General features: G+C 42.9%; 1 protein-coding gene across 1 annotated transcript in view; it reads right to left on the bottom strand.

Moving 5' to 3' along the window:
• The window catches only part of LOC104515259 (disheveled-associated activator of morphogenesis 2-like), a 55,494-nt gene extending 40,233 nt beyond the window's left edge, over nt 1-15,261 (bottom strand). Inside the window, exon 1 of the mRNA XM_010159173.1 lies at nt 15,057-15,261. Coding sequence (XP_010157475.1) covers nt 15,057-15,230 — 174 coding nt within the window. The 5' untranslated portion in view covers nt 15,231-15,261. The remainder of the gene's footprint in view (nt 1-15,056) is intronic.
• Nucleotides 15,262-16,704: the final 1,443 nt, after the last annotated feature.

Below are 16,704 nucleotides of genomic sequence, written 5' to 3'. Positions count from 1 at the left end.
GACTGTAAGGCAGAAAAGCAGACAAACAAAAGGCTGGGATTCCATTATACTCTTTTTCCTTCTTGCTTTTTCAAAACGTTGTGGCTTTAAAACTTCAGTACTAGAGGCCCAAATCTCTTGATTCTCAGTCACAACAGTACAACACAGAAAGCACCTGATGTTTGAGTACTGGAAGATGTGTTTCTCTTCTACTCTGCCAACACAGAAGTTACTCATTCTTAAGGGTCAGCATCAGAGTAAGAATTTCATCCGTCAAGGGCATTAATTTTTGGCAGAGAAATTTATCTTGAAGAAAGTCAGTTAACATTCACCCACCCCCTCCCACTGTACTGCTTCCTTTTTTCCTCATTAATTGTTGGTTAATTACTTGTTTCCTACAGAAGAGCTAAATCCTGTTTCTCTCCTACTCCTTCAAGTTTTCTGTGACCTGACAGCATACAAGTACATACAACCAGCAAGGCTTATTGTGGTAGTCCCCTTTCACAGGCCACTAGAAGCATCTGTTGTTCATTTTTCTGCCCTTCACAGACAAACCGCATGCATGAGACAACAATCTGCTGGGCCAAATAGAGAAAGAATGAGGAAAACTAGTACCTGTTTATGCAACAATACACACAGATGTTTTGAGAGACAGATCAAAACTTAGATAGGCATTCTCTTACATACAGAGCTACAATATAAGTAGACCAAGAGAGACACTCCATGGATATGGGTGGGCATATGCAGACAATAATGCAAACAGATGACTATCATCACTGCTTTTTCTGTTAGGATGGGCTGCCTGTCCATGTCAGTGAGTTGGAATGAGTCCAGTGAGAGGGATGGGGATGAAAACTGAATAGTCAGGCTCATGTCTAATCTAAATCTCGGCTGCTGCAATTTAAGCCTATTACTTCCGGCCCTATCAACCACAAACACGGTGAGCATACTTCTTCCTTCCTCTTGATAACAGTTTTCAAGCCTGTTAAAGGCTGTTGTAACGTCCCTCCTCAGCCATCTTTCTTGAGGCTAAACAAGCCCAGCTCTTTCAGTCTTTCTTAGGGGTCATGTCCTCTGGACCTCTCATTCCTCTTCTAATTGACTTCCGGTCTCTCCCTGGTCAAAGTACATCTTTTTTGAAGAGCACTGTTCAAAAGCGGGGACAACGTTCCAGCTGAGACCTTATCAATGATGAGTGCAGAGATTACTCTGTGCATCTTCCAGACTGCATTCCTGGTTATATATTCCATGAAGACAATGACTTGACTTTTTTTTTTTTTTTAAATAAAACCTGCATGACTTGTGCTTACTCGTGATCCACTATAACCCCTAGTTTCTTCTCTGAAGAAGTGTACCCACCTGGCTGCTTCCCATCCTGAATTATCAAATTTGCTCCTAAAAGGAACATATTTTCACTGGCTCCATTGAATCCCACCCTTTTTCACACAATTTCTCCATCTTCTTTTAAGCTTGTCTTTTAATATATCCACAGTGTTTACAGCCTAGTGACATTTGGAAAGTTAATAGGTATGCTCTGTATTCCACTATCCAGTCAATTAAATGAAAACACCAAACAGAACTGAAGCTGTTAAACCTTTGCTTGATACATCTTTTCACTGTGACAGGTTGCAAGTTCTCTAGAGCAAAGTACCACATTTACCTCCACATTCTGGTTATACACAGTATATCAAATCACTCTCTCAAACAGAGCTTCTAGTATCACCATATATAACACTAAATAACAATAAAATCTGCTGTTTCAGCACAGTGCCCATTCCCTGCCCCTCTCATTTCCTTTCCTTCTCCTCCCCTCATTTCCCCCTCTCTTCCTCCTCCCTGTGCCAGGGTTTGTTTTTCATGCCAATGTCCTTCAGATGAGACCCTGTATGGGAAGGTAGGTGTGGGAAAGGTTATTAGGAAATGGCCGTCTAAACTGCTACCTTTCCGGCTTCCCCACCCTCTCCCTCCCTACAAAGTCTCCTCTGTTCTGTTTTAATACTAATGAGTTCAGGGGAGGTTCCTAGGCTGGAGCAATTCACAGCTTAGACGGTGCCAAAGCACACAGGCACACACCTCTCTGATCGCTTCCTGCCCAAACACAGGCCTGCTGGCTCAACCCTCAAAATGTGGGCTGGGAATTGCGGCTGCAGCCCTGTGCCAAAGGCAGGCTCAATTTCCAGGGGTGTCGGTGTCGCCTACTCCTCTCCTCCCAGCTTTATCCTCTTGTGTGCATCCTATTTGTCATATGCCCCTATGGAGGAAAACATGGGTAAGTCAGAGCTTGGCTGACCTTTAAATCTCCGATAAAATATTATGCAAAAGGGCAGGAGGAACTGAGAGGTCAGTTAAGAATCTAATGAGCAAAATTAACTTCTTATCAAGCTTTGGTTGTGCAGCTCAGACACACATGCTCAAACTTATATGAAGGGTAAACTCAGAGGAACTCAAATAAATCATCATCATTTCTGGCATAAGTTCAGGTTTACACTGATAGAAGTGAAACCAGAAACTGGCTTTAGTTCTTCTCTTGCTCTCTGAATAATTACTCCAGATTTAGTAGTGCAAACCAGAGATCAGAATATCCCTAACGCCATTAAACTGAGTGGACTTACTCTGGATTTACACAAGTGCAAAATATTAATTGAATTACCTGCCTTAAATTGTAACAGAGACTAAACCGGTCGGCTAGACAGCCTATAACACCGGCTTGTTCTACAGTCTGCAGCACAACCTTCAGACACACTATTCTATGCTGTCCCCTTTTCCCTACCTATTAACTTCTACTTCAGTAAGTGGAGATGAGCTGTACCTACTACTAATCAGTCCAGATCATCTAGAAGAACACCCACATATGTGGCTTTGTTATCTCCTCTGAGATTCCACAATGCTCTTCACTCACATAAACCAAGTATTTCCATAGTCAAACACTGAACTGAAGGCATGACAGTGTATTTGGTTACTCACTCACACCCTGTCCTGTCTCATTGCTCAAGCATTCTGATAATCAGGACAGCAACTACTGCACTGACATCACTGGGCTTATGAAAACACCAGCCAAGATGTTTTTCTCTAAATATTTCTAAGAAAGAAATTATCAGAAACTTTCACAAAATACAGCAAAAGGAGTAAGAGAAGGATGAGCATTTGCTTTGCAGAACAAATTCATCTCCTAACAACAAACTGTAATTCCATTTATTATCTGATTAAGCATTTGTAATCCAAAAGTTCTCTCGCATCATCAATGTAGAAGCCAACAACTTTACACCGACTGACAAACTCATCCAGCTGTTGCTCTCTGTGCAAGATGTAATGCTGAAACACAGCCACTACAGCAATCCCAATGGATTTTCCATGACTCAGGGATCTCCCTGGACACCTTCCAAACTGGGAAACTGCAATCTGCTTTCCCCTTGTAATTTCCTTTGGAGAAGTTATTTGTCAAACCTTCACCTAGCAAACCATTGCATAACATTGTTGTACACCCTGCTAAATTCTCTTCAGAAGGTGTTTGTGTTATTAGTCTGGGCAGCCTTCCCCTTTATGTGGTCAAAGAATGATGGGAAAATGCAAAATTAGAAGATGCCCTTAAGTGTTTTTAATACAGAGGTGTGTAGCATATACAGATGTTGACTAGGGCCCTTTCACATACAGCACTGGGTCCACATGTGAAAGAGTCTGGCCAGGAAGGCTGTAGAGTCTTGCATCAGATTCCCCCTAAAAAACAATAACAACTAGGTAAGACCAGGGCAACGTCTACGACAGGAGGCAGTAGTAAAGATTTGTTCCCGAGATCTTCAAATACAATACATTTTGCACTGGGAGACTCCTGTCCTACCTGTGACTCACATGTGCTGCATCTTTTCAGCACCTTTTCAATCTGGCTACAATTCTGTACTAAAACTGGTTTAAGCAGCATTACTATTCCCTGTTCAGAGGAAACAAACTCACAAGTGCATGAAATTAGTTGTATAAGCTTGCAGAAGTACATAGGAAAAAGAAGTAATGCTCTTGAAATGTTTTCCTCCCAGCAAGCTTACAGACTTTCATTTACTGAAACAAGGTATCTAGCATTAAAAGCTGTGAGCCTGTGGTGTTCCAGTGCCAGGTGGAAGGCATCTGTCTATATTTCCTCCTGACAAAACATGCCAGAACAGAGCAGCCATGGAGGCAGCCTGGTGCTATGAGTGACAGGAAAAGCACCTTCTGACACCTGCCTTCTGGGTGCCGCTCCCACACAGTGCTGAAGGGATAAGCACAAGGGCCACTCAGCTCCTGTATTTAGCAACACCAAAAGTCCCCTTTACCCAGCATGGAGGAAGGTTCCAGGAAACTGTTGACCTGAAAACCCTGTACCCTAAAAAGGTGCTACTCCATCCACACAGCCTCATCTGCAGCACCTTGTGCTGCTTGTGTTGGGGTCTCGCAGACCAGGTACATGGCAAGAAAAGGCCATTGCCCTCCAACATTGGAAGATCCAACCCAGATTACTTAACAGTCTCCCTGAATTATAAACAATCTTGAGCACTGTTTGAAGACACAATCCACCCACAGAAGGACACAGAGTCATGACATAATCACAAACCTTTTTCTCCCACCCTCCCTCAGGCTATATGATACACTATCTGAGCAATGATTATATCTGATATAGATACCGCTACTAGATGAGCAAATACAGTCAGTTTGAGTCAACATATTAAACAGATGATTCTTCATGATTGTTATCGACTTCTCCATTCAATTATCTTATTTTTTTAACAGTTCCTCCTAAATCCCAGCTACACTCCATCTTAGCAGGGATAACTCCTACCCTGAAAAACACTTGTATCCCATTCACTTTCACTACCATTCCTCCTCCCTGAGATGTTTCACTTACTCCCCAGATAAATTTTATAAGGTCTTCATCATAATGGGTAACTAGCTCCTCCTTTCTTGCTCATATCAGGATAAATGACAAATCATGCCTCCTACATCATCTCAGACCTGGCCCTTCTATCAAGTGCAGAAGAAACAGACATCCGTCATTCAACCTCCCTTCATCAATGTGCAAGCTCTCTCCAAAAGCATAGCCAAAAGATTGTCTTAGCCTAGCATTCATCCCATGTCACCTACATCTCTGCCCCTGGTTTCTGCTCTCCCTTCAGCACCCCAGCTACTGCATTCCCTGTGTCTTTTTCTTCATCGCTTTGGAAAACTTTGTCTCTCCTTATCGTAATTTCTCATCCAGTTACAATCTGGCCATCATGCTTTCTGCATCATGTAGAACTGTCCTCTGCCATTTCTCCCAGCTGCACATCCAGGGGGCATCTTCTCATCCCAAATGACCTTTCTGACCTGATTCATAACAGTCTTCCCACCTCTCCTCAGCAGACCCAATCTAGATTCAAACAACCTCTCTAAAGGTGAGGTACAAGGTCTTAATAAAACTGTAAGTCACCTAATACAGCTCTGAACAATGTAAGACACTAATAAAGAGAAGCAAAGAAAGGATAGAAACTGCAGTAGGGCAGGAATCATACTTGGAGAAGCCATTTCAAAGGAGTGGAGCAATAGGACACATCTGTACTGCTGCACTGGCTCTTTTTCTACTGGAGAGGGCAGAGCCAGTTACTCTAAGTCAGCAGGCACCAAAGTGTTAGGAGCTGTGTAAGAATGCTAGTCCAATTCTAGAAGAAAGGCAGTGATTGTCTACTCTGTATCCAAGTGGAGCTGGAAAAGCCCCAGAAAGCTGCAACAAAGATAAATTAATATGATCCTTCCAGCTACCACGTATGACTCCTATTATCAATATCATCTCAGTGTTTTATCACTTCAGCAGATTTCAGACTGCCTCCAGAAGGTTCCTGACTCTTCATTACAGCCATAATGCAACACAAAAGCCATTCAAATATTAATTATGTCTCAGTAAGGAAAGCAGACACAGTAAAGCTTGATGTTATTTCCTTCTTTCTGTGTAATTCTGCTTAGCACTTGCAGCCATGCCAAAACAAGATAGTGTTATCAAATCCCAACAAGGTATTAGAAACACGTGGACACAAGATTTCTGAACAATAAACACATCCACCCTCTCCGTGGCTTATTTGATAGGATATCACGGCAGCTTCCAAGCACTCAGTAGAGGGAAGACACAAGACTGACATCTCAGAACATCCATTCTCTAGTGGCAGGATCTGTTCTTTTCCCTCTTTTTCCATCCCAAGCTACATCTGCCGTGCTTCCAAAATCCAGTAATTCTCCTCTTACGCCCTAGGCGGACTACATGCATTTCCTCAGTCAGGCAACACCAGGATTATCCTGCTAAAAACATGTAGTCCAGTAAGTAGGTCTTTCTCAGGGGTTTCATGTCTACTCTAAGTAAAACACACTCAGAACACACTCAAACGTTCCCTTTGGGTATTCCCACCATGACTACTACCTTCCCCACATTTCAGAAAGGTGGCTAGTATATGCTGTTTGGGATATTCAGAAGCTGACAATCACCACAGACATAGAAAATAGCACGCAGGCCAAATTTCAGGCAATGTAGAAGGATGTAACTCCACTACTGTTCTCAGTGGAACTGAACTGCATTACACCAGATACCGACCTGTCCTTAAGATTTATCATAAAGCCACAAGATCTACAAAACAGCGTATCCCTTCACAAAAGCCTTGTAACTACACAAGTACTTTGGTTATACCCGCAGCTTCTTCACACCCAAATTCTGGCACATAAACTGGGCCAGGATTTGCATTTGTTTACACAACCCTATTGATTCTCAGGCACAGAGTGTGAAACCTGGCTCCCATCACATCCTCCTCTCAGAGCATCTGGGTCTCACACATTCGCAGCACAGTGACTGCTGCTTCCTACACAGCTGGTCAGGGAGCTGGGAGCTGCCAGCCAGCTGCACCTACTGGAAAGGAGCCTAGAGAAAGTGCTGGTGCTGCACTCAGTGCCACAAGCCTGTCCCTGTCACAGGACTCCATAGGTAGGTGAGTGTCTGAAGGGGAAACTAAGCCTAAAATGTAATACCTCTTACATACTGGGACTTGAGTAACTACAGGACGCTGCTTGGAGCGATATGCACACTAAAATCAGGGACTTGGACACAAGTATTGCAGGTGGGACACATGTAAAGCAGACCAAACGTTATTAAAAAGCTCTCTTTGAAGAGCAGGAAAAAAAGAAAAAAAGGTATCCTGGGGATGTACAATCTTGGACCGAAGAGCCTTGCTGGACATAAAGGAACATCTGTGCATAACTAGAGAGACTATGATACCATGAAAAGCTTTTGCCTCCCCAGCCTCAGTCCCCTAATTGCTTCAGAAATCTTAAACCAACCAGTACTTTTGCCATTATTATAATAGAAGACAAGTGCATCTGGGTGCATGCAAAACGTTAATTTGACAACTATAAACTAACCCAAGAGAAAGGAACATTTTTGTGGCCTGGACCCCATCAGCGAGAAAAGCATTCTGCTGCCTCAAAGCTTTGCCTTTTTCAGCCTTCTGAGACAGTGTCTTCTACTCAGATGGTGATGCTAAGCTTTCTTCCTGGATATGAGCCTCTGGTCATGAAAAATCCAGCTTAGTCTCATCATCAGTATTTTCTAACAGCCTCCACTGCCGCTTTCTCATTAAGCACAAGGAAGGAAGTAATAATTGGGGTGGGGAGTCTCCACTGAGCCAAGGGCAGCCAAGCCTCCTAGTTTGCTGGAGTCAGAGCTCATCATATGCAAATAAAAATGAAGGACCTGTCCAGATCTTGATTGCATTTGGCATCACACAACCTTCCTGACTGATTAGGTACGATCATTCATTAGAGAAAAGCACAGAGGGGATGGGCACATGAAGTAAAAGAACCTTCCTCTTATGGGCGAAGCAGCATAGAGGCACTTTTAAATTGGTAGTGGATAAATTTGCATTGATCAACATCACAAGGCCACAGGCTTGTCAGAAGCATAGTCTATGAGTTACACGCAGGGCAAGTGACACAGAAATTAAATTCTTGTGTTAAAAAGAATTCAGGAAGAGGCTAGAATAACCCTAAAGACTGATAATTGGAAACTGAAATACTCAAATCTTGGCAACATGCCTGAATTTAAATGTGATTAAATACTGTTATCAATGCAAGACACATGTTTGGGGTTTGAAGTGAGGACCTAAATGTATGTCTTCTAAGCCTCAAACTTTCAGTGAGAAACTAAGGACTACATAAGCTTCAGACAAGAAGGGTACTTTTCTGGGAAGGTGGTGCGTCACACTGGGAGCCAGGAGAGAGAATAGGCCACTCTGCATCTCTCTTCCTCAGAAGTATTACAAGGGAGCTGTGGGAGAAACAGAGAACTTCATTCTCCAGGCCTGCCAACAAACAGAAAAGCACAGCTGATGCCCTCTTGTGCCTACACACACTAATATTTAGGGCAGTCTATATTCACAGGAAAGCCCACAGCAGAGGCATTCCTTGTACATTTTACCCCATAAATACTCTTGCAGGTCACAGAGCCAAAGAGGGGCCTCAAGAACACTGCCACAGCTAGCTAGGACTTGGCAAGCTTGAGTGGGACCAGTGATATATGGGAGTACTTACTCAATGCGGTGAAGCCTAGTTTTCATCTGAGGTTTATGTTGTATCCATTATATTAAATGGCCTGCAAGGGAGAACTAAGCCTGAAGGAAACGTGCCTCTTCCAAGTCAGCTGTTCGCAGTGGGAACCGCTACTACAGTCATTTATGTTTGGATCTCATCTCTCTGTGGTTCTTGATGAAGGTGTGTTACCCAGTGCATGCCAAGTTGGTACCTTGCTCAGAAATTGTTTTGCTTCCTCTGACAAAATAAATAAATGAATTCTCAGATACCTCCATGCGGTACCTTAATTTCTTTTAACATAAAACTCCTTTTTCTTTCTTTTCTCTAACTTGCTGTCCTCTGGAAAGAGAGACTATCACCACTGAATTTTGTTCACTGTGAAGGTAGAGAAGGAGCAGATGTGAAGAGATGTCACAAAGTAAGCAAAGAGCTGACTTTTCCTAGACCTTCTGTTACTGATCACTTCCTCCAATGCTACTAGAAATGTGTCCCCAGTGACCCTACTGTTCCTTTGTCTCTGTCCTGAGAGGACTAGCAAAGATAACAGTCACGTGGATGGCTCATGTGCTCAGAGTGGAGCAACAAACTCCTTTCACATTCTTCAGCATTCTGTCACTAAAGTGCTGGAAACTATTATCCTGGGCAGTTAGGAGAGCACAGCAAAATATGTTACAGAAGCAAACACCCCACTAATTCCACACTTCCGTTTCAGGGCAAGATAAAGACATTCACTTACTTAGTATGGGATTAGCTAAATGTGCAGGGGGAAAACAAACAAACAAACAAAAAAACAACAAACCAAGAGACCCATGCGATGGGAGAGGACAGAGAAAAAAGGCAAGAGCAAAAGGTAGAGTAAAGCAACAGGCACCTTACTCTAGATATTCCCCTTCCTCAAGTGGCACAAGGCGTTAAAAGTTCTAGTCACAGTTACAGAAGTTATCAGAGTATTCAAAGGTTACGACATTGCTGCCTCTGCTGCTCAGACTCTCCCGACACATTACGTCCTTGTATTTTTCCCCTTCATGGGAGTTCCTCTGCACAGCTCTTATTACAAGAGATGGAATTAACATGATCCTCATTTTCTCACTTATCTTTGCTGTCGTAGTCACTGCCATTCATTCCAGTCAGATTCCTGGGCTAGCTCATCTCTAATTCAGAAATTTAGCCAACTGTGTTGCTGTGGAAGCCATGACTAAATATTATGGTATCTGAGGTGACAAGGTGAGCAGCTAAGAGTTGAATTTAGGGTTATGTCAGGAAGGGACATAGTTCCATGTTCTTGGGGTTGGTGTTACAGAGGACTGCAGACAGAAATCAAGGTTAAGGTTTCAATCAAGGTTCCCAGCATGGGCTGAACACACTGAAGGTGCCTGATCTTGAGGGAAAGACAGAGCCCTTGATTCAGCACTTGGTTGCATCTTCATTTCATTGCACTCAGGCAATATTACAAGGGAAAACGCATTTTTGATTTCCAGTGACCTCATTGTCCAGGACAGTACATAGCAGTTCTGTGTGTATAACAAAATCGGGCTTTCACAGTAGAGTCAGAAAACTGGATCTCTTCAGAGAGAGAGAAGATCATATGTTGCCCCACCCAAACAGCAACCTACCTCTTTTGGCAGCTAAGGAATGATGGGATCTCATAAGGAGCTGTCATTTCAAGAAGTATAAAAGCATGCCAAAAGAGATGTTGGATAATCCTGAAGTTTTCAGAAACAGAGAGTATTTATGCTGCTACTTGACTGTAAATTGTGTAAATTCATAGGAACTTTTGGTGGCATAAGTGGAAAAGCCTAGGAGGATGGTAAATAGTAATATGGATAAAATCTTTTCTGCATCTATAAAGTCAATAAAACCTTTTATTTAGGTACTCTGAGGAGAAAACAAACAAAATCCACCACCAAATCAGGTTCAAATGCAACGTAAGAGAAACACACCATGTCAAAAGAACCCAGTCAATGTCCCACCTGAGCTAAATACCAGAATGCTTCAAAGGCAGCCAAGACTAAGAGGGGATAACAGTGAGCATTCCTCAGATCTTTCCCAGTCTAAGAATCTAATGTGGTGCAGGTAACTCAAAGGAGAAAAATATGATTCAAGCTTAGAGGCTGTAATAATATGATCAACTTGGAAAACGGTAACTCAAAAGACAACTCCACTTCTTCCCCAGGGATCTTCCATCCTAAAATAGACAATCTTGAACTCCGCCTTCTCAAACCCCATGACCATCTCAACAGAGCCACTAACAAAAGAAATGAAAAGAGAAACAACAAAGGCACAAGCTCTTTACACTGCTTTTTTTTCTGTGTAGCATTCTTTACATTTTTCTGCTTTCCCTGAATTTCCATCATTTATGTTACCCTTCTTGGCATGGTCTGAGTTCACATCAGGTTGCTGTGTAAGGGAGATCTAGATGGCAAAATCTTTAGTGCCAAGCAGCACACCACCCTTAACAAACAAGACAACTCTAATATTGAGCAAAAAGAATCAGAATCCACTGTGACAAGAACACACCACTGCTGACAAATATGAACAAGGACATGGAGAAGTTGTTTCATGAAAAAAATTATTTCCCCTTGCCTTGCAATAGTTCTTCTACAGTTCCTGTTCAGTCAATAAATCTGCACAAGGAAAAACACATGTGCTTGCACAGCCATTTTTGCCAGCAGGCACAAAACTAGCTTGGCACCCACTGAACAGACCACCAACTGCAGCAGCATACACATGGTAGCATACACAGTGCCAGATAAAAAGAGAGACTGAGGAAAAAAGCACAAGTGCTGCTGGCTAGAACACCCCTGACAGACGGTAGGGACAGTTTTATAATTTATAATGTAGACCGCACCGCACACCCTACTTTCTAGAGCTTCTCTTCCTTGCCTGTTCACTGAAGGAGAGATGCTAAAGCCAGCTGTTCTGCCCTCTTTTAGTTGGGTACACAGAAGCAACCCTTTGAAGGGCAAAGCTTGTGGTCACAAGGATGTCTTGTGCATCTAGACTTCTGATAAGGACTCACCTGTACTGTCACCACTGTATTAGTCCCAAGGCAATCACTGCCACCAGGTAGCCTGAGAGCTAGTAAATCTTCTGCTGACTTAGCCCAAACAACACCAGAGCCAATCATCCTGAGGGTCTTCATTCAGACTTACTCCCTGCACATGCTCCCAATAAAATGAATCAAGACTGAATTTGGCCCGTATCAGGAGTAACCCTTTCTGTTCTAATTTTCTGATCGAGGAGACAAGGCCTAAACACAGCATCCAGCTTCAAGTATCACAAACGTCTGGGATCCAGCCTAGAACTGGTTGTTTTTTTTTTCTGGGTGAGCAGCATCGAGAGCAGACATTTTGACTGAAAACAGCATCAACTTGTCATTTGACAACCACTGCCTTGGTCTGAGTCCAGTTAGGCAGGTGCTGTTACTCAGTTAGTTGGTGTGGGTGCATTCCCCAAACAAAGCAGCCCATAGATGTATACTTACCTCAGCCTGGAGTCTACACAAACAAGTTTGCAAGCTCTGGAGGGATCTTGTGACTCCATCACAAATAAAGGATCCCAACATATTCCTAATTCCTCCTCTTGCAAAATGGACATCTCCAAATACACTTCTCATTATATTAAGCACCACAGAAACAAGAGAATACATGCTTCTGGGTCTCAAAATGTCAATTTTCCTCAGAAAGACAGGTAGAAACACACAATATTTACTGGACTGGAAAATTCATCACAAGGGAGGCTTTTCCAGCACAGATAGGATTAGCCTCTTTTGTTATTAAGTCTTATGTGGGAAATGCCCCAGATTTTAACTGCAACAAGGGGAAAAATAAGGCTTTTAAAAATTCATTCAAGCACACCAATGTTTCATTATACCCTTTGTAGAGCAGATGGCAAGATGAGGCTATACCCCCTGGGCCTGCTTCATGAAGCTAACACAAATGATCTTCTCACTACAGATCTCAGATGATGTCGGTGTTATCATTTCACTTGGGGATTTGGGTCAAAAGCCTTTACACTTAAATCTGTTTTTTATATAGCAGAAGTGCACCCAGACTAGACCCTAACGGATAAGCAGCAGGGAGGCCAGTACACAGCACAGAGCACTCTCAGGCACTTCCAGGTCGCTGATTTACACTGGCACATTTAGAGATTGAATCTTTCTAATCCAATTAAAATCTCATCTGAGTTGTCAATAGAGATGTATCCTGTTTTATTTTAGTGTCTCATAGAACATGCATTAATCCGGACCTGTGGACAAAGTAGCCCTTCTAGGCAAATTCTGCCAGCCCAGTTTCTAGCACCCGTTCTCTCACTCATACAGCCCTTACCGCTCCAGTGTTACCTGCCTACCCAGGAACTCCTACAGACATGCATCACCATCCTGAATGTTTATGAAAATGTGCGATATACACCATTAACCTTCTGAAAAATAGCACTTTTCCATCCCACCTCACTTCTTGTGTAATGATGGCTAGGGTATTATCATTAAATATAGGAACGTGAATATGATCTATTTTCATTTCAATACCTTCATTTGTTTGAAATGTATATACCAGTTACAGGCTGTCAGCACATTTGATAAGTTATAGCACAGACCAACAACTCTCAAACTTCTGGGGCCAAAAATTTTTACAGGTCATCATGTATACTTGTCATTAAATTTTGCACCGAAAACATTATAAATCATACTGTTTTACAGACTTCCATAAGGCAGCTGTGAGCTGTTTTGCCACAAGCACATGGAACACCGGTATTTGCCAGGCATAAAACAAAAAGCTAAAAGCACCCTTAATACCACCACAAACCCTCAAAACTCTTCATCGAAACCGATATCCTTCTCAATAAGCAAAAGCCCAGCAGCAACTAAAACAGGTCTTGTGCTATGACCCAAAGGTAAACAGTTTCAAGTTTTAGCAAGCCAAGTTCAGGAGCAAAGCACATCTGTTGGTGACGTCTTCAGGAAGGTTGGATTGAATGCTTCAATGGATCTCAGTATTGGAGAAAGGTGAACTTTGATAGAGCGATTAAAGCTTTGCATGTGAAAAACAATACCTAAGCAGCATCCAGAAATAAACTGACAGCGGAACAGATGACAGATTATACTCTTACTCATGACAGAGACCTGTCACCAAGCAGAATTCTCCGCAGTCAGAAACCCTACTGACTCCTTCCCACACCCCTAGCATAGAATACTGCAAATGCTAAAAAACTGTCATGGGTGCTAGGGGAGGTGGGAACAGCTGCTGGAGAAGAAGTACACGCCAATTTACTATGTACATGGAAAGCAACTTTGGCTGAGGAAGCTCTTGAGCTAAAAAATTGTTAGAGGGCTGGAAAGTATTCTGGAAGAGATCCCCCTATGGCCATATCTTATATCCTTCCTCTGCTTTGCACCCTATCTGGAAATGGGAGCCTGGGCTAGGCTGTCAGACCACTGATCTGACAAACTGTAGCTCTCCCTATGTTTGGTATGACATACTATAGTTGCCCATATGTTGACCTCCTCCTGCATACCCAAACTGTATGGTTATTTTCATTGCTATAGCACTTTGAAGCCATAGTAATGGACAAGCACTTACTGGGCTAACGTTGTAGGTATAGTGTAGAAAGATTACTGGCAAACTCCTCTAATTCTGAGATCTAATATTTTCTGTTCTATTCCTCATCTCAGCACAACTCAGGCATATATACCCTTTATATAGCCTCCAGATTCAGAGTGGTAATGAGACAACTAATCAACTACATGAAATGGGCATCAGCTTTACAATGCAGGCTGCAAAACAGCGCAGCCCTATGACCTCTGCCTGTGTTTTTCATCCACAAGTGTCATTTGATGCCAGGCATGAATAGTAAGTGCCTGCTAAATGGAATTCACAACATTTACCACAAAAGCAAACGACAAAGTTCATCTGAACTAACTGCTTCCCTTCCTGTTTGTCTGTTGCTAAAACAGCACCTTTTCATGGTTCAAAGGCAGCTGGCAGATGAAACATAATTTGCATGGTCACCTGATTCTTATACCTCACCAGCAGTATGTTACTGATCAACAGAATAGGACAGTCCTTATTTAAAAGGCCCACAAACCCTAAGATTTTCCACTGTATTATATCCTACAGCAGATTTTACCCCGAAGTTTTTAACAAGAAATTGACTGTGAGGCATTCATTTTCTAGAGAACTTACGAGGTTCTTTCTGATATGCCCAATCCTATACCCGGAGAATTGCATAGTGCTGTGAGAATAAATCAGCTTATTTAAGCATTTTGTTATACCCAGTGCCACTGTCATCCATCCTGTCATTTGCCACCTTTCTCCCACCAAGGAATTGGTCATAAAAGCATGGGAGAAAGAAAAAAGACAAAAAAAAAAAAAAGAGAGAAAAAAAGAAAAAAGGTTCAACAGAAGCTTTTTTCCTATCCCTAATTAGTCCCTTAAGTCCCTTTACTCCTCCTTTGAAGGAAGGAATTCATCCACCCCCTAGATTATATCAATCAGCCAGCAGAAACTTACCACAAGTTCAGAGAATCTGGCATTGAGCTCCTCTGCTGGTGGGATTGGGACAGAAAACTCCAGGAATTGGAGGGGGTTATTGTCCTTGAGGTTGATTTCAGGGAGGTCGCTACCCCCAAAACAACAGAGAAACCCCAACGCATGACGATTCCTTTTTCGGGGGGCCATGATCATGGTGTATGATGCTATCTTCTGATCATGTTCTGCAGGAAGAAAAAAACCCAAACATAAGCAACAGACATTAAGTGATAAAGAAAACTGCTGGATCTGTGGAGCTCTCTGCAATTGCAACGGTTATCACTGGTGCAACAGCTGGAAGAGGACAGAAGAACCTGAGACACAAACCAGCAAAATCAAAACTCAAGCTAGACAAGGTAGCCAAGTTTTAATATGGTATTAACATGTTCTTGTATGGCAGTGTAAAATCACCTCTCACAAAGTTTCTCAAAAGGTTTTAAATGCCTCAGTGTGGGATTGTCCAGCAGGTAGATTTATCAGTAACACTCAGTAGCCAACCAATGAATGCCAGTGTTGCCCTTTCTCTCATTGCTACAGTAAAGAAACCAAAGTATTAGAAGCAAAAAGCATACACTGGAGAATTTACACAGGATAAATGGAAGAATCCACCAAAGGTATCCCATTTAGTGAAAATAAAAAACCCAACAGAATGATGAAGCAGAAATCAATTTTCCACCACTCTGGAGCCAGACCACCAAACACCCACTTATCCCTTTATGGCCAGGACAGTCGCAGTAGGAGCGTTTTGTCTATCACATTTTCAAACACACATAACTAGTTTGGGCTGTTTTATGTATCCAGAGGAGGCACTGCACGGTGCTAATGCATGCTTTCAGATTTACACTTGAGCTGCCAGATCCCATCTTGACAGGACCCAGGCTCAAGGGCCTTTGGTATCAGGAGCATAAAGGGAGGCCGGAGGGAGGAGCTGGGGAGTGACTGATTTCACCCCACAACACCGTCTGTGAGCGGCCCATCCAAACAGGAAGCCTCCTGCCAGCACTTTGAAAGGAGGGATCTGTGCAGTCCACAGAGAGCTGCATATTTTGCCCTTTTAAGGGACTTGTTGTTTGACAGCTCAGGGGCTTATTTGTGTTATATTTTTTAAGGACTTCACTTTTTCACTTAATCTGCAGAATAAGCCATATCCTTAGAGAGTAAATAATTAAAGCCTGTTGTGAAGCCCAGCTCCCTGGGCACGAGAGCAGGGAGGGAAGTGGCAGGTGAACCCAACCGCAGGATGCTGGATGCTGTATCAGCAGCAACACAGCTGAGCTTTGTCATCAGAGCAGCTGCTGCCCTAACCTGCCCCACGCAGCTTCGGTCTGTTTGCTTGCCAGAACAAAGCTGCTTTGAGCTCTCAGAGTCTAAGTAGCTGTGCTAGGACAAGCACCTTTAGGACAGCAGCTGCACAGTGGAACTTAACGTCCTGCACACGGCCAGAAGCTCTCCAGGGACTTTGTGTGTAGAAATCAGCATGCTCACTTAAGAAAACCCTAAGCTACCACCAACGACAAAAACCCCAACCACCCAAACCTCCACACTTGTGGCATTATGCACTTGGCAAGTATCACCTGCCCTACTTTGTGCTGGGATTAATTTATCTAGCACCTTCCTTTATCCACCGGAG

Source organism: Eurypyga helias, unplaced genomic scaffold, assembly GCF_000690775.1.
Source record: "Eurypyga helias isolate BGI_N326 unplaced genomic scaffold, ASM69077v1 scaffold4389, whole genome shotgun sequence".
NCBI classification, from domain to species: Eukaryota; Metazoa; Chordata; class Aves; order Eurypygiformes; family Eurypygidae; genus Eurypyga; species Eurypyga helias.
The sequence above is the reverse complement of the archived record's forward strand: the minus strand, read 5'-3'. Positions and strand labels throughout refer to the sequence as shown.